Here is a 19,916-nt window from a genome sequence, read left to right on the forward strand (position 1 = left end):
TACATACAGATATACAGAATATATACACACACATCCAGTATATACACAACATACACACATGTATACATCATATATACACACATCCAGTATACACAACACATATAGACAGATATACAGCATATATACATACAGATCCAGTATATACAACATACACAAACATATACAGCATATATACTCACACATTCAGTATATACAACACATACACACACATACAGCTTATATACACACCCATTCAGTATATACAACAAATACACACATTTACAGCATATATACTCACTCAAAAACATTTACATGCATTTACATATGTATTACTTATACTCACCCACCTTCATCGCTGGATGTCACTCGGTAATTGCGGCGCGCATGGAATGTGGGGTCGGGACGTGGTGGCAGGGGCAGGCTACGTGTGAGGTCGGCGATCCAGCCTGCAGGTGAGGTGTGTGGGCCGGGCCGAAGGTGAGGTGAGCGGCAGGCTGCAGGTGAGGTTGGCGGGCTGGGCCGCATGTGCACTGGGTGGTGCGGAACGTACGCGAGCTGTGCGAGCCATATATGAGGTGGGCGGGGCTGGCCGTGCTTGTTCAGCAGCTGTCAGCAGAGGTAGTGGGACTGCCCCTGAGCACAAGATGGACAGCGGATTATAATTTGTTAATGATGTGTCCCCGGGCCCATCCCACTACCTCTCCAACCAAAGTCAGTGGAGGAAGTGGGACGGGCCCGGGGGCACATCCATAACAAATTATAATTCGGATGTCCGTCTCGGGCACGGGGACTGCTCCTTAAATAAGCGTTCCGGCTTCCAGGGGCAGGAAGCAAGTGAATAAATTATTCTTTCCCCTGTCCAGCACGGGCCCCCCTGCGCCCGGGCCCCGTACAGACGCTACATCTACTGCGGCTGTTGTTACACCACTGAGTATGACAAAAATGTGAAAGTACAGTTCCTGTTATGATTTTCATTTCACAAATACATAGCTTTTATTATACCGCATAACCTTGCCTATTTAATGTTGATTTTATTGATGCCTACTTTTACCTTTGGTTTGTGAGTATAATAGGTTTTGAAAAAACTCAGTGAATTGCTGAAACAGTATTATTCTATTCGCAATCTTTTCTCTCTAACCACAGAAGATGCCAGAGTGGAACACCAGCCCTCTTTTTGGATAGGCTCTGTTTCTAGATACATCTGATTGTGGTTGCACACAAGATACACCTAAAAGTTAAAATTCTTGCCTAAGGTCCAGAGACGGTATAGTGAGTCTGTGGCTATTTCATTTGAAAGGGTTTCTCTTGGAAGGAGGTATTTGCTGCTAAGGTTTTCATCATCTCCGTATTTGGGACTAATACTGGCACTGATGAGCAAAGAAAAGACCTAACGTGCCCCTCTTGCTGTATGTTTCTATATATTCATCACACTCCTAGATAGTGACATGTGAATATGGCCTTTAGGTGTAGTACACCTAAAAAAAGTCCAAGCAACTTAAACTAAACTTGGCTCAGTCCTTATACAGGCAATCCCCAGGTTACATACAAGATAGGGTGTGTAGGTTTGTTCTTAAATTGAATTTGTATGTAAGTCAGAACTGTTTATTTTATCATTGTAATCCCAGCCAGAACTTTTTTGGTTTCTGTGACAAATTGGATTTTAAAAATTTTGGGTTGTCATTAGAATCAGGATTGACAATAACTCTTCATTATAGACACAAGTGATATTTGTTACAGCTGTTTATTGTAGCCTAGGACTAAAGTACAATAAATTACCAATATCCAGTGGTCAGTTTGTAACTAGGGGTCGTATGTAAGTCGAGTGTTCTTAAGTAGGGGACCGCCTGTATACCACACATAGAACCTATAGTAAGAACAGCGAACTACCGTATTTTTCGGACTGTAAGGCGCACCGGATTATAAGGCTATCAATAAATGCCTGCTAAAACGTCTAGGTTCATATATAAGATGCACCGGATTATAAGGCACACCTGATTATAAGGATGAATGACCAGCAGGTGGCAGACCTGTGCACAGTTCAAGGCAGCTGTTGTCTGTAAGTATGGTCCATATATAAGGTGCACTGGACTATAAGGTGCACCTGCTACCCGCGCTCCTGTGACCCCTTGTTGCTGACCCCGGATTGGACATGACCTTGGATCTCTGCAGCCTGCCCTGAACATGTGCCTGAACTTGACCACGAGACTGTCTCCTGCAAATGTACCTCGACCTTGGCTGCCACCACGGGCTAGTTACACATGTGGAGCGACCTGGCGGCACACCGCAAGACCATCCCGCTTTGCGGTGGGCTCTGGTGAAGACCAGGTGCCACTCAGATTCCGGTCCCAGGTGTCGATCCCGAATCCTGACATTTGGCCACCTGTATTATGCATTGTCATGAACCTTTATAATGGGTCTAGTAGAGGCCACATCAGCACTTTCTGATACACATTAACATCTTTATGATTCATCCAACAGCCATGAATATTATTTGTCTTTCACCTCTAATCTTAAACACAAGCACATTACACACACACAAACACATAGTTTAAGAAACTTGGGGCATGTTCAATGTTTATTTATTTCATAGTGTATCACCATATATATAAATATATATATATATATATATATGTATATATATATATATATATATATATATATACTTTTTAAATATAAAATAATATTATGGAGGTAATGTATAAATATTATTCATGCATTATAAGCTATATATTTATATGGTATATTATGCACACAGTATATAGAATGTATCCTGGCATTATGTACGTTGCATATTTATAACCAAATTACAAATATATCTTTCTATTAAATGATTAAGCACTATTTGTATTTTTATATGGTAAATGATGACATTATTAATTATCTATTATATAATAGTATCAATTTGCAATTTGCAATGTTCACCTTTTTCTGATTTACCTTTTCTAATTTATATAGAATATACCTTGAACATTTTTTAATGTGAGTTATACCATTCTTATTTTTATTAGTTTATTTTTATTTTTTATTAGTTTTATTTTTTAAACTGAAGAGTTTTCATGCTTGTATACTTGAAATTATACTAATGCATACATTAGGGTTCATGTAGTTTAGTCTTGAGAGCTGTGATGGTGGGGGACAGTCTTAATGTAAATATCATGTTTGGTGTGGCATTTTTATTGTTATTATTGTCATTTACTGACACAATAATCAAGTCAACAATTAAAATGTTACAATTTATTTTTCAGATGTTCAACTGGATTCTTGTGTGTTTGGGGGGAATCTGGATTTTGAATGAAGGAGGTGAGTCTATTTTTAAATCTTGAGTGATTTGTTTGATAAAGTGTTGCATATCTGTAAATCCACTCCCTCTAGATCTAGATTGCTGCAACATTTTGAAAGACAATGGAACTCATTTACTGAAGGTCAGCGGAGCACATTTTCGTCGGGTTTCCCCAACGATTTCCGTCTTTTGCCGCATTGTGCCAGGGATTGTGTCACACACGATCGGATTTTGGCGCATCAGCGCCGGCTTGCACGCCACAGAAATCGGGGGGCGGACCGTCAGACAACCCGATGGATTCGGACAACGTGCAAGATCTAACAGATTTAAAATTGTGGCACAAGTCACCCACTTACAAGCGCCGGGAAGAAGAAGGTGAACTCCGATGGACCTCGGCGCGGAAGTGACGAATGGAGGAACTTGGGCCCACAATCTTCATGAATCGCGCCGGACTTCATCCTCGTCGGACCGTCCGAATCGGGGATCGCGTCAGGACCAGGTAAGTAAATTTGCCCCATTGTCTTTCAATGCAGAAACTAAACATACAGATAGGTAAAGAAAATACTAGCTAGCACAAACGATGACAAGCCCACATCAGCCAGTATTTAAATGAACTAAAAATCTACATGTTAATAAACCATGGCATAATGAACAAGGTGGATTAGATGAACATCAGGTGAGCTGTCCAGACGATTAAAAGAAATCAACCATTTGAAAAAACAAACCTAGAAATACTCACCTCTGCTCCTCTTGATGTTGATTCCTGCGCTGTCCTCTAGTTTTACCAAATCGGGATCACCTAGAAAATAAACTTATAATTAGCAGCCTGTAGCACTGAACAATATGTCCGGGGCTCTGGGCTGCTAATTATGCAAACCCTCACTACCTCTCTCTACCTCTCCCATGCTGGGAGCATAGGAAAGGGAGGTGAGGTTTCCTTTTTTAGGTGATCCCAGCGTGTGAAGACAAGCGGATGAAAGCGCCGGATTCAACATCAAGGTGGTGAGTTTTTTTTAAATGGTTGCTTTGCTTTACATACATATCTAATTAATACAAACAGATAAAACATACATACAACCAACAATTCAGCAAGAGTACATTGGATGGAGAAAAGAGAGTATGTCAAAAATAAATGATACGCCATATAAGTGTTACAATCCAATGATAAATAGAATGAAACAACTAAGAATAGTTCAAATGCACCAATATGCAACTTTCACTAAAATGTATACTAATGAAAATGTATACTAATGTATACTAAGTATACTAATGTATACTAATGTATACTAATGAAAAGATATATCTCTTTAGAGATCAATGATGAATTCTTAAACTTCATACCATTTGCTGGTCTTGTATTCAGTGTGAATAACTAAAAAGCCTCCTTATTTTTGGGAAACAAACCCGTGTGACCTACATACTCTTTCAATAGCAAAAGTACACATATTACTGCCGTCCTCTCCGTGTTGGACAAAGAAATATGAAAAAGAAATTCTGTTTTTCAGACAATGGGATTGTAGCTCACTTTGGGGCTTTGTAATGCAGCTTTCACATAGCTGAGATATAGGCAAGTGTTACCATTTGTATTACAACAACTTGAATTCTCCCTTAACTTCTTGTGGTCAAAACTCATTTAAGTTCAACTATGGAAAATCCAGTAATTGGAGATGTAATACAAATGTGATAACATCTGCCTGTTCATTGTATTCTATGGACCGTGCCTCCTAATTTTTTTTAAGTATTTACTTTGTGATCAGTTCCAGTTTATAAGATTTATATTTCATTTCCATGATTTTAGAAATTAGATACTTGGAGTACTCTCTTGACATTTGGATTATGAGTTTGCTTATTAACTTGTATGTATTTAAGATATGTTTTTTTATCGCTTAACACTCTGGGAGATTTATCAGAAGTGTCTGAAGTAAAACTGTTCCAGTTGCCCATGGAAACCAATCAGAGCTCAGCTTTAACTTTATAAACATCTGTTGGGAAATCAAATCTGAACTCTGATTGGTTGCCATGGGCAACTAGAACAATTTTGCTATCGGACACTCCTGATAAATTTCCCCCTGTGTACGTTATTACAGCTTAGTTATATATCTAATGAAGGAACAGCTTGAACACATACAGAGGATAAGAACGTAAATGGTAAAGAGGTTCTTAACATCCATTGTTCTTTCTGTAATCCTTGTATTTGTGCTGGGTTTGGGTGAGATTTATCTTGTACATGGCTTTCATTTATGATGCTTGCTCTAGTATTTTTCTGTTGATCAAGATTTGCAAGATCTAGGTTGTGCATCAGTCAGAACAGGATCAAAACACATTTCCTCTCCTATTGGGAAACAAGCACTTTGTTGAAATCTATCCTTCACAACCGCACTCTTGGGAAATCACTGTTTCACTGCAGTGTCGCACTTAGTGTGGCACAGTTTTCTTGCAGACCTTTAAGATCTGCAGTTGAGATGGTTAAAACATTTAGGTTTCGCAGTCAGAAATGTGATCCATTTGTGTGTGCATATGGTCTTTTAATGATGAATAGTAGATTAGGGGATGTGAGAATAATAGTAATTCTATCCCTATTTAGGAACAAAATTAAAAGTAAAAAACGGTCCCCCTTTTTTAAATTGATCTGTCATAGATGCTATTGAGTAAACAACAATAATTTTCCAGGATACTTTTAGACCCCAGTTGTACACGTGTTAGGCTCAAAATACAGTCCAAAATACAGTAGGTAACTACTAGCAAATACTTTTTTGATTTAGAAACTCAAAAGACTCAAAGGATACTAGTGAGGACAATTGCATCCTTTCTAATTTAGCTTGTTTTTTCCTGTTTATGTAAAGATGGTAAACAAATGAGTTTTGTAGGGATTCATATTGCATATAATATGTTATTTAAATATGAATACATAAATTTCTATTATTGATGAGACAATGAAGCATAGTTCTAAATGCAGAGCAGATTAGTCTTTACAGGATTCTTAAGTGAAAGAGAAGGCAATGTGGTAACTACCAGCTTTCAGGTTTATCTTGAATTCAGATACTGCATATTCTACTGCTGTTTTTCGCAAAATAGGCTTTAACAATTTATATTTATATTACACTCTATAATAGCTGCTAAAATTACTCTAGTAAACCTTTAAAACATCCTTCTGACATATGTATTTAAAGTTTTCAAGGATTATCCGAAAGTCATGGAAGGATTATTATTCCAGTGAATCAACTCCTTAATTACTTCAGTAAGGCCAAGTAAAATCCGATTAATTTTTCCATGTACAGTAAGTTGCTCAAAATTTTTTTTTTCACAGATAATTACTGAAATACATTCAAGATAAAACTGAATAATTGAAGCCACTTCTCATTCAATGCATGGCTGCCCAAATAGTTATCCTACTGCACAAACTTTGAGGTTTTAGTTTAGCAATATTAGGGAGAAAAAAAATGTTAAAATAAATATTGAGACTAACGGCTATTGATCCACATATTGATTAGATAGAGATGAGATTTTTAGAGTGCAAATTTATTTATATAAATCCAATATTTTGATGCTTGTAGGATTAGAAGCAGAAGTTTCGTGTTACCTTTGTGCTATTTCCTGTAGATTATTCAATCTACATTGATTAAAGGAGTATTGCTATCTTGGAATTTAATTCAGTCCACGATATACATATGTTTCATTGTTTTTTTAATGTGTAAAGATAATTTTCTATAAATGTAGACACATAGTCGGATAGAAATTAAGGTCAGCTGTCCTTGGATCCAACCACCTCTGCTGGAGTGATTGTGCAAAGAAACAAATTCTTTGTACATATGAAATGGCCTGGGGCTACTGCATGTCCCACAGCTGTCATGTGGTAGTAAAACTGAATTCAGGTGGATAGCGCATATGTCACCACTGCTGCCAGAGGGGGGTGGGTGTTTCAAAGGACAACTATCTTGTTACTGAAGGACAACATAGCAACATTTATGGAAAATTATCTTCACATTTTTTAATGAAATGCAATTGAGGAAATGTGTATATATATAGATATTTTTTGGCAGATGAATCTCATTAAATATGAATGTCCAGATAGGAATACCCACTTAATTGAATTTTCTTTTTCTACACTTTTAAAGGAAATCAACCATTTGAAAAAACACAAAACCCTGCTAATTATGCATGCTTAGAGCATGGGAGAGGGAGCTTCTGGGAGCATAGGAAAGGAGGGTGCAGGGACATCTTGTCCCTGCTCTCCGTGCTGCTAATTATAATTTTTTTTTCTGGGTGATCCCAGCATGTCAGGACTAGGGGGGAACAGTGCCTGGATCAATATCAAGAGGAGTGGAGGTGAGTATTTCTAGGTATTTTTTGTTTTTTTCAAATGGTTGATTTCCTTTAAAACACCGTAATACCTTTTATTGCTTTGGTTTTCTCCATCTGTTACAGAAAGATATTAGATTGGACTTTTATACCATCAAGTACTACCTTAAAGGAATTGTAGAGTAATCTAATTGCTTGTTTTCCAAACCCTGAAAAAGTCACCAAAAATACACGTTGGGGACAATGTTGATTTAATTCAATTCAGAAGGTGTATTCAGCAAACATTTTTTATACAATCTATTATCTAATCAAAAGTTAATCAGAAGAAATTATATTTATTTTAAGTTATATGGGTTATTATTAGACATGGTCAAATCGATTCTAACGAAGTGGAATTGGTTTAGAATTTCAGGAAAACTTTGATTCGGCACAAATCCAAAGTTTACAGTGATTCATGGGAACAAATTTTTATTTTTTCCCCTTTATTAGCAAAGTGGCCACGAGCACAACCTTTTACATGGTGCAGAGAGCTCTGGGAAGAAGAAAGGAACACCCTTGATCACATGTGCAGACATGTAAGCCAATAAGCGACCGGCAGGCTTATGTGATGTCACAGCCCTATAAAAACAGACAGCAATTTGCAATCCCGTCATTTCACACTGCATGTGCTGTCTCTAGCATCTAGATGCTTGTACTCAGTAGCTGATGGAGTGATTTTTTGCTCAAAGTGCAGGGTGTCCATTTTGGGGGTTCCGAATACCCCAAATTTCAATTCTTTTTTGTTGCTAAAGTAGATATCAAGAAATCCGTGTCAAATACACGTAGTTGGTGGAGTGATTTTTTCTCAAAGTCCATTGTGTCAGTTTTGGGGGTTCTGTATTCCCTAAATTCCAATTCTTTTGAAAGAGTAAGGTAGGGTAGTCATCAACAGCAGCAGCAGCAGGACATGGAGCAGACTCTGCACCACCAGGTGGTGGCCTACTTGGACAGCACTCTACCACCCCAGGTAGAGAAGCCCCTGGAATACTGGGCAGCCAAACTTGATGTGTGGCTGCAACTTGCGGAGTTTGCAGTAGAGAAGCTGTCCTGCCCGACCAGTAGTGTGGCAGGTGTTCAGTGCGGCAGGGGCCATCGTTACCTCAAGGAGAACCCACTTGTCCACTCGTAATGTGGAGAGACTGACCTTTGTCAAGAGGATTCACGCATGAATCAGCCAGGATTTCAACACACCAATGCCTTATGCATCAGATTAGATGCATGACGCCGCCCCCAAACATTGAGAAATTAGTCGGATTCTAACTACCTGCCTCAGCCACTATTTTGATGCTGCCACCCACCTGATGCCATACACCTGCTGCCAGTTGCTCCATCTGCCTCCCACCATCTTTCCCAGGGACTGGAATTGTCACCCACCTCCACACTCTGTCATTGTGCCACACTGGGGCCTACCATTTGCTGCCACTACCAGAATTTGTCATTGTGCCACTCTCTGGCCTCATGCTGCTGCTGCTACCCATAATTTATCATTGTGCCACATTGCGGCCTACTCATGCTGCTGCTGCTGCCACTGTTGTCTCCCTGGAACACCCTGTGATTTAAATAATCCTGTTTTCACCTTCCAACACTCTATGATGTTGCCACTGATCATTGCAAAATGATCAGTGACGTCAATGCAAAATTACTGCCGACACCTTCTCTACACTTTTGGGGGTTTCTACATGTAACAGTGTTCAACAGAACAGGTACTGACGTAATCTATGGAATCATCTGATGTCAGTTTAAAAAGAGTGGGATCTTGGCCCTCAGGTCAATCATTTCAAGCAGACACAGTCATTACCTTGTCAGGCTGCGTTCCCACTTCACTTATTTGGTGAAGTTGGCCTCTGTTAGTGCCCATGGAATCGAAGAGAGAAGTGATTCTCAGAGCAGTGGCTGTCATGTGCATGTCATACTAAAACACAGCATTGTTTGAAGACCAAACCACGCTCCCCATGCATATTAGAGCATGGCACAATTTTCTACCACAACTTACAGCCTCTCTGCAGCCAGGAAATACCAGTTTCTTTTTACCATCTCTAGTTATTATCAGAAATAAATTCAACAATTAACAACTAAATCCACGTTCACAACAAGAATTTTTATGTATTATTTATTTATAGAGCACCATTTATTCCATGATGCTGCATACTACCGTATGTTGTGAATCACACAGTAAACCAAATGTGAAAAAAACTTAAGAGCATGACATATTGGAAAATTTTAAGGGACATGTTTTATTCATGGATAAAGATCAATCATAACATGTGTTTTTATTTTGTAACAGAATGAATAAAAGATATCTGCAGAAGGCAACAAAAGGAACATTTTTTATAATTATATTTATTGGAACTCTTTGGGCAAAGTTATCAGTTGGGGCAGTTCATCAAAGAGGTAAGTTGTTTTCTGACATCCAAAAATCTATAAATATATCATTTGGAAGGATAAAATAATTCACAGGGTATAGATGTCACTTGACCTAAGTGTAAACCTGAGCTAGGAACCCATAGTTAATAATAGCTAATGTAGACTTCATCTTTTTTTTGCTGTTACTTTTTTTGTCTCTCTTGGGTTATATTGAGCATTAGAGATCTGGTTCAGGTCTATCCTTTGCAACCAAAACATAATGCCAATCCTGTAAATGAATGCCCCTAGCTACTAGCCATAGCTGTGCAAAAAAAGCACAGTGTAACAGTAGTAGAATCTAGTGACAGTAATATCGACCAATGTAGCCAACAGAAGGCCTCTTAAAAATGAACAACAAAATACCAAACAAGAGAAAACAAGAGGAAAGGACAAGGCTTCAATGCAACAACATAAAAGTGAAAATCTTTATTAGTGAACAACAATAAAAATGTATAAAATAGACTGAGAAGCATCTCAGAATGAATACAAGAAAGCACGCCAGGTAATACGTCCTAAGATACATGAACTAAATATCCAATATACAATATAAGAGACCCAGAAATGTAGTAAACTGTACTAGACAGAAGTAGCAATCAAATAATAATGGTGTAGAGCCCTTATGTAACTGACAAGTATCCTGTAGTAATAACAGGGGTCACAGAAGCTAAATCATAAACAGTAATAAACACATATAAATAGTACAAACTAAGTGGAAGCTAATGTGACCAAACAGAGGACATGATATTACCTGGCGTGCACCCCGACGCGCGTTTCAATCACAGCAGGTCTTTGTCAAGGGTCTTGTATCCATTCTGAGATGCTTCTCAGTCTATTTTATACATTTTTATTCACTAATTAATAACTATTCACTAATAAAGATTTTCACTTTTATGTTGTTGCATTGAAGCCTTGTCCTCTCCTCTTGTTTTCTCTTGTTTGGTATTTTGTTAGCCATAGCTGGGATTGGTCAGGGGATAAGGTTTTAACCCCTTCCCGACATGTGACGTAATAGTACATCACATGTCGGGTCCCGGTACATGGAGAGGGCTCGCGGGCCGAGCCCTCTCCATAGCCGTTAAGTCTTTGCTGCACATTACCGGTTGATCGCGGGTGTTTTACTGCTGATCAAAAAGCCTAATTATAATATAATAAAAAAATTATAATAAAAAAACCTAAAAATTCTAATCAACCCCCTTTCCTTAGAACTGATATAAATATGAATAAACAATAAAAATCATAAACACATTAGGTATCGCCGTGTCCGAAAATGCTGATCTATCAAAATATGATAACGTTTTTTCACTGCGTTTAACCCCATAACGGAAAATCGCGGCCAAAGTCGAAAATGGCACTTTTTTGCCATTTAAAAAAAAAAAAAATTTTTTATAAAAAGTGATCAAAAATTCGTACAGTCCTAAAAATGATAACATTGTAAACATCTGCAAAAAACGGCACCACCCACAGCTCCATACACCAAAGTATGAAAAAGTTATTAGCGCCAGAAGATGGCAAAATCCCCCCAAAAAATTTTGTACAAGAGGTTTTAATTTTTTTAAATGTATGAAAACATTATAAAACCTATACAAATTTTGTATCCCCGTAATCGCACCGACCCAAAGAATAAAGTAGACATGTCATTTGGGGCGCACAGTGAAATCCGTAAAATCCAAGCCCACAAGAATACGGCACAAATGTGTTTTTTTACCATTTTCACTGCATTTGGAATTTTTTCCTGCTTCCCAGTACACGGCATGGAATATTAAATACCACCATTTTGAAGTGTAATTTGTTAAGCAGAAAATAAGCCGTCACACAGCTCTGTACATGGAAAAATAAAAAAGTTACAGATTTTGAAATGTGGGGAGTGAAAAATGAAAACGCAAAAACGAAAAAGGGCAGCAGCGGGAAGGGGTTAAAACTTAACAAAAACTATATAAATGTATTATCTTCATGATTGTACTGATCTACAGTTTAAAGGAGAGGTTTAATTTGCATTGTATTGCATTGCTTTGCATTGCATTGTCATTTGGCTACAAACGAAATAGCACGAGAAAGATAAATAAAGACACCACCTTTCTACAAAAAATATATTAGATTTATAATCTTTATGCCAGTATATGGTGACTAAAGATTGAAATGTTCTCTTATAGCTCTTACGTTAGTGATAGTAATAGTGGTAGGTAATAAAAGTAATAGTAATAATGAGGGTACTGGTAGCTCAGAAACGCATCTAGTTCAAGTGCATTACATACAAGAAGGATCGGCCCATTGGGTATAAAGAACGACAATATAATGCTACCATTATAGGGACTTTATTTGAATAACAAGAAAAAAATTGCAGAGCAAATAAGTGCACACCTGGAACTTTGAGTATGCATGTGCATACAACAAAACCATTTAGCACAGCTGCCTCCAGGATGCCAGAGTGAGCAATAGGACTGGGATCTGCCACAGAGGTTAAAACTCAACAAACTGTTAGTTGTATCAGACCAAAAAACTTGAGATCATATAGAGATCATATATATATAGAGAAATCAGTCTCTATACATCTATGGCTATTTATCCAGCAGAATGATAGTTTCAAAGCACACCACCACATCTACAATGAAAAAGAAAGGTGTTTTAATAGCTCATATACCAGATCTCATGCCATGCAAATTTTTGGGGGGGCATTAAGAGGTTTGCATAAACAAATGCCCACATGCTGGATTTAACTGAAGAATGATGTAAGATTTTTATAAAGTCAAAATGATTATTTTATTGCAAATTTCCTATATACGCTATTGTTTCATGAAGGGGATATAGTATATTTCTCAAACATGTTTTTTCAGTTTTTGCTAAATTTGTGTTCAATAAATAATTGCACAATGGAATCTCTTGCGAGTTGTTATATATCTGAAATTGTGTTTTCCTAACGTTTTATATTTATTAAGTATAGTTAAACAAATGTGGGTCCCAGACAACCCTTTTAAGTTCCAAAATAAGCCAGTTACTAAGAGGTTTAGACGTTATATGCACCAGATGTTTCCCTACATCCTAATATGTAAAACCATAGAATTCAGAGGGTATATTCTCTCTGAGAATGGACGTCATGTGGCTCCGTTGTCTGTGTGCTGAGAACACGTCAATGGTATCTGTTCTGACACCTTCGCTGATCTGATATAGCTCATCAAAAGCTTAAAGATAGAATTTTTTTTTAAATTGAAGACTAAAATGTCAATTTTAAGACTACATATACTTTGCAGTTGTAAAATTATTAGAAAAAAATTTCCACTTTGTAGCGTAAAGGCCACTAGGCTAGACACAGATGGCTAGAGTGTATAATTTTCAGGAATAGCTGATTCTCTATTTTGGCAATGCACATGCAAATGCCTCATGTGGTGCTCTCAAAATCCTAGTCATTAGCTGTGTTAGTGACACTCACAACACATTATGCCAACATGAGCCCCGTGCAAAAGCTTTGATTTTTTCGAAAATAGGTTAATTAAGCAGCAGGGACAATGATTAAGGAGAAACCATCTTGTTCAAAGACATACCTGGCTTTTCCATCTGGGTTGTTTGGCCAGCATTGACGATTTCTCTGTAATTTAATGAGAAAATAAGTGGTATTGTTCTTCTTTTTCCAGATTTTGTTTTCTTTTAAAATTTTGACTTTGTTGGCAGGGTACGTAAATCGGGAATAAGATGTTTACTTTTTTGATCTGCCACCACCAACACATGTCTATTTTACAATATTTTCCCTTTTCCTTATTTATTAAGGAATACCTGATCTGAGTTGCTTTCATGTGTAGGATTTAATACATGTAAGATAAAAACTGGTAAAATAATGGGGCAGATTTATCAAGTGTCTGAAAGTCAGAATATTTCCAGTTGCCCATGGCCACCAATCACAGCTCCCCTTTAAAATTTTCATGAGCACTGGAAAAATGAAAGCTGAGCTGTGATTGGTTGCCATAGGCAACTGGATATTTTCTGACTTTCAGACACTCGATAAATCTGCCCCATTGTCTCATAACGTTTGATGACAAATACTGTTGGAGGTATTGCTGAATAACTATTACGTGTCATCACACAAATTCTATGCCAATTTAATTACTGAAGTTGGGGCACATTTAATTATTTTGCATACATTTTATTAAAGAAAATCTTCTCCTTTGTGCTTTGAATTTAAAAGAACAAACTGCTTTTTTAATTACATTTTCACTACATATTTTTCTAATTTGCTTTTGTTCTATGAATACACATTTTTTGATTTATGTTTTTTCTATATAATAATGAGGGTAGCCTACTTACCCATGATGATTCAACCGTACTTTAAAGGTGTGTTCACATGTTATACTTGTATTTGTTGTATTTGGCATCAATTTTATGGCATACATAACTGATAACATAATGTTACAGAGAGTATAGGAGTTAGACTTTTACTATGCTGTGAAAATACTGTATGTGTTTCTATGGTTAAAGGGTATAAAAAATGTATGAAGTCTCATCCATTCATTTGCTATTACTTCTCCGCTACCCTATTTACTTAAAAAACTAATTTGATTACACTACCACATATATACAGAGGAGCAAAGAACAAAAATAAAAAATACACCTAAAAAACCTTTTTGGAAAATAATCTAGGACATTGCAGGCTTAGAAAAGGTAAAAGTCCAAATTCAACCTAAAAGTCACACCTTTTCATCTAAAAGGTCTACCTACTTAGTAACTGTTTCTATTCATCTACAAACCAGGTTCAACATAGTTTCTTTCTCATTGCAGTAATGCTACATGCATTATTACAGGGTCTTAGGTGTTGCACCTTAGTGTGTCACCTTGGTGTGGGATCACAAGTTCTGCTATTACACAACTGTGGATGTAGGATGATCTCCTCTGCACTCACATATCTACTGCAGGTATTGGCGTTTTAGTGTGATTAGACACTTGCAGTGGATAACAGCCAAAGATAACACTGCAATGTGTTAAATACTGGAAATCTACCAGTATAGATAAGCCCAAACAGGCTGAAAATACTCACCTATGCTCCTCTTCATGTTGATCCCGGTGGGGGTCTTTGGTAAGCTTGACACGGCGGGATCACCTAAAAAAGAAACTAATAGTTAGTAGCCTGGGGGGCAAGGACAAGATAAACAAACAAATAATACACACGATTCAAAAGTAGTTTGGGTCACAACAAGATAGCCTATACAGTACAGAATCTGAGTCCAAGAGGGATAATTGAAGGTACAATATCTGAGATCAATTAACCAAAATAAAGGATAGAATAACAATAGAAAGCACAGGCAATATATAGAGCTTAGATATAGAACTATAACCAGCAAGGTTTGTTGGGATGGACAGGTATATAAAGGAGTTCCTGGACACGCCTCAAGAAGCAGAGTGGATCAGCTGACCATCCAACCAGTAACCCTTTGCTGAACAAGATGATGCCAGCACGGATATTACAGTTATATTGTTTTGGACAACTAGGGAGAGTGTGAGAAAATTATGTGAGAAAATCTCCAACATTGATAATTAATGTTTGTGTTTTATGTGACTTATTTTTCTCCTTAGGTGTGTATGTTCTATAACTATAGAAATGACTTAGATTAAACAAAATGTTATTTTTGCAAATGAGCCACTTGTTTTTTTGCCTCTTCAGTTCAACATGTTAAAACTGGGACATGTGAAGTTGTGGCTCTTCACAGATGCTGTAATAAGAACAAGATAGAGGAAAGGTCACAGACTGTAAAGTGCTCATGTTTTCCAGGACAAGTGGCAGGAACAACAAGAGCTGCTCCTTCTTGTGTGGATGGTATGTACTACATCTAAAAAGTCATTTTCAGTGTTACAAGTTACTATCAAGACAGAATTTAAATATCTAATTAAATAATTATTGTAAATTGTATCTATGACAATGAAAATTAATGTTTTATAGCATATAGGCGAGGATATTTTCATCCTTTGTATTATTAACAATACACAGAATATACTTAAAAAAAAACAGAAATCTGATCATGAACCATTATATGATGAGACTTTGAGTCAGTGGCCCAAAGTGTCTTAGAGCAATTTGCCTCACTAATGTTTTTCAGGATGCACAGTTGCACCCAGTTTTTTGGTGCACTTTGCTACATGCTGTTGCAACAGAATTGTGTCACAGCTCAGTAATAAAGTGTCGCAAACTCAGACTAAGTACAACCCCGCCCCTTTAGGTCCACGGTTTTCTAAAGTAGCAGACAAAAGTGGCACAAACACATAATAAATACCTGTACAAGCTTCAAAGACACTTTTTCTGGTGAAAAAATAGACAAATAACAAATTTATCTAGGCCATTGTATCAAATCCTGTAAATGTCCATGTTTGAAAGTTGATTTTGTTCTTTTTAGCATCAATAGTGGAACAGAAATGGTGGTGCCAAATGCAGCCATGTCTTGATGGAGAGGAATGCAAAGTCCTTCCAGACCAAAAAGGATGGAGTTGTGCCTCAGGTACTAAAGTGAAAACCACAAAGGTGAGTTTCAGATAAAAAATGTTTGTAATTTTACTGACGGGATTTACACCACGTATTGTAGATGCTGACATACACTCACCGGCCACTTTATTAGGTACATCTGTCCAACTGCTCATTAACACTTAATATCTAATCAGCCAATCACATGGCGGCAACTTAGTGCATTTAGGCATGTAGACATGGTCAAGACAATCTCCTGCAGTTCAAACCGAGCATCAGTATGGGGAAGAAAGGTGATTTGAGTGCCTTTGCATGTGGCATGGTTGTTGGTGCCAGAAGGGCTGGTCTGAGTATTTCAGAAACTGCTGATCTACTGGGATTTTCACGCACAACCATCTCTAGGGTTTACAGAGAATAGTCTGAAAAAGAAAAAACATCCAGTGAGCGGCAGTTCTGTGGGCAGAAATGCCTTGTTGATGCCAGAGATCAGAGGAGAATGGGCAGACTGGTTTGAGCAGATAAAAAGGCAACATTGACTCAAATCGCCACCCGTTACAACCAAGGTAGGCAGAAGAGCATCTCTGAACGCACAGTATGTCGAACTTTGAGGCAGATGGGCTACAGCAGCAGAAGACCACACCAGGTGCCACTCCTTTTAGCTAAGAACAGGAAACTGAGGCTACAATTTGCACAAGCACATCGAAATTGGACAGTAGAAGATTGGAAAAACGTTGCCTGGTCCGATGAGTCTCGATTTCTGCTGCGACATTCGGATGGTAGGGTCAGAATTTGGCGTCAACAACATGAAAGCATGGATCCATCCTGCCTTGTATCAACGGTTCAGGCTGGTGGTGGTGGTGTCATGGTGTGGGGAATATTTTCTTGGCACTCTTTGGGCCCCTTGGTACCAATTGAGCATCGTTGCAACGCCACAGCCTACCTGAGTATTGTTGCTGACCATGTCCATCCCTTTATGACCACAATGTACCCAACATCTGATGGCTACTTTCAGCAGGATAATGCGCCATGTCATAAAGCTGGAATCATCTCAGACTGGTTTCTTGAACATGACAATGAGTTCACTGTACTCAAATGGCCTCCACAGTCCCCAGATCTCAATCCAATAGAGCATCTTTGGGATGTGGTGGAACGGGAGATTCGCATCATGGATGTGCAGCCGACAAATCTGCGGCAACTGTGTGATGCCATCATGTCAATATGGATCAAAATCTCTGAGGAATGCTTCCAGCACCTTGTTGAATCTATGCCACGAAGAATTGAGGCAGTTCTGAAGGCAAAAGGGGGTCCAACCCGTTACTAGCATGGTGTACCTAATAAAGTGGCCAGTGAGTGTATATTACTTTACTAAATACATCATACTATTTAATATGTTTGTATTATTGTATTGTATTATTGTATTATTCCTATGAATAGCACACATACCTAAAAAGTTGTATAGAATTTTATATGTAGACCTGATTTGACAATTTTATTCAGTCTGTGCAAAGCTCTGAATGCTGAGCACATTAACAGATACACAAATCTTGTAACATTTACCATACCAGACTTTAGTTTAGTTATGAAAATCACCAAAACCTATCTTTACAGGCAACTGCTCAGTTTTCAAGTGACTTTGAGAGGCCTAATATTAGTAAAACCCCATAAATTACCCCATTATTGAAACTACACCCCTCAATATATGAGAAACAAACTTTAAGAAGTTTGTTAAATCTTTAGGTGTTTTACAGAGGTAAAAACAAAATGGAGGTGAAATTTATAATTTGTACATTTAATTTGGCCTAAAAAACAAAAAAAAAATCATAACAGATTAAATTACATAATGCTTCACAAAGTTTGATACCCAATTTCTCCCGAGTATGCCAATACCCCATATGTGTTGGTAAACTGCTGTATGGGCGCATGGCTGGGAAGGAGGCACCACTCAGAGTTGCTTATCACATTTTACAGGCTATAAAATCTTTATTTTTTGTATCATGGACAAATGAGGGCTAATTATTTTCAGAATGAGATCCACTTTTCAGGTGCATCACTTAGGGGGGTTCAATAGTTAATTGATGACATTTTATTAACTCTTTCTTGGCGGGTATAAGAAAATCATTAATTTTGGTTTAGGGTTTCTTTGTAGGCCGTTCACTGTACCATAAAAATAATATGTTATCTTGATTCTATAGGTCACCATAATTACAGTGATACACGATTTATATAGCTTTTTTATGGTTGCCTTGTTTTGCACAATATAAACTCATTTGTTGGGAAATTAGCTTGTTATTGCATCGCCATGTTCAAAAAGGAATAACATTTTTATTTTTTTATATATGGAGCTCTTTTATAGCTTGTTTTTTGCAGGAAAAGCTGTACTTTTTATTTGTATCATGCCAGGGTAAATGTTACTTTTTGATCACTTTTTATCCTTTTTTTATGAGGTTGGATGTGAAAATATCGTAAATTTGTGGGGTTTTTTCATTTTTAATTTTCACAGTACAGGTTCAGTAACAGGAACAGTGGCTTTAAAATCACTTATTAATCCCCATCCCCATAGTCTCTTCTAAATCTAGCAAAATTTATCCTGCCAATATTATCTATTATAATGTCTAAGTGAATGACTATTCATCAGACAGTATGATATTTAACTGATGAAGGCTTTTTAAGAGATATCTGAGATTACTCTGATCAATATTTCTATCAAGTATTTTAGGGGGTTATGCCATGGTCACTATAGAATGCTGCAACTAAGGGGTTGTTCATACAGTCTATTGAGGGAAAGACTGGGAAAGACCTTCTTTGTGAAGTTAACTAAAAAGCTACGCAAAGATCCTCAGGTATTCCGTGAAAGAAAGAGGGGCCCCTCATTTTTGGGAACCACATCTAGCATCACCCTGTCTTTATGCCACAAATAACCAAGATGGAAACCTGTGTTTCCTGTGTTTCTAGTAGACAATTTTTTTAGGTGGTTATATGTTACCACCTTGATTGTCAAAACCATATAACTTTGTTACGTATTCCACCTTGAATAAACACTAAGTTGAAGGTGAAGTTAAAAAAATGGCTATCACTAAAAAGTGATATTTATCACCTGATTTAAAAAATATTTCCAATCTGTCTAGAATCTGTCTTTTTGAACTGCCAAACCAATACTGTGCTGATCTCAGAAAGGCAATTATCATTAACTATCATGTTCCCTATGGGACTCAGTCAGACAAAGAGACAACATGGATCAAACACAAGTGCCACAGCAAATAACAATCATATCTCACAGTTTATTGGAACCTGGAGTGGTAGCTGTATTCTTATGGAGAATGTTTTTTAATGTATATTTTCTGAAATGTAATAAATGAACCAGTTGAAACAAGAATAGATCATTAAATAGTTTTTTTTTGCATTAATAACACTATAGTGTACATTTATCACATCCTTCTATTTTATGTTCTTACAACTTTTTTTTGGTTAGTTATTTTGCAG

The 19,916-nt window shown here is 37.4% G+C and overlaps 1 protein-coding gene across 2 annotated transcripts in view; it reads left to right on the forward strand.

Moving 5' to 3' along the window:
* TAFA2 (TAFA chemokine like family member 2) overlaps positions 1 to 19,916 on the forward strand; it is a 144,550-nt gene that overhangs the window by 111,356 nt on the left and 13,278 nt on the right. For both annotated transcript variants that reach the window (XM_072146813.1, XM_072146814.1), the window contains exons 2-5: positions 3,225 to 3,279; positions 9,882 to 9,988; positions 15,645 to 15,797; positions 16,372 to 16,496. In XM_072146813.1, the coding sequence (XP_072002914.1) occupies positions 9,883 to 9,988; positions 15,645 to 15,797; positions 16,372 to 16,496 (384 nt within the window). In that variant the 5' untranslated portion in view covers positions 3,225 to 3,279; position 9,882. The remainder of the gene's footprint in view (positions 1 to 3,224; positions 3,280 to 9,881; positions 9,989 to 15,644; positions 15,798 to 16,371; positions 16,497 to 19,916) is intronic.

The sequence above is a fragment of the Engystomops pustulosus genome, chromosome 4 (genome assembly GCF_040894005.1).
Source record: "Engystomops pustulosus chromosome 4, aEngPut4.maternal, whole genome shotgun sequence".
NCBI lineage: Eukaryota > Metazoa > Chordata > Amphibia > Anura > Leptodactylidae > Engystomops > Engystomops pustulosus.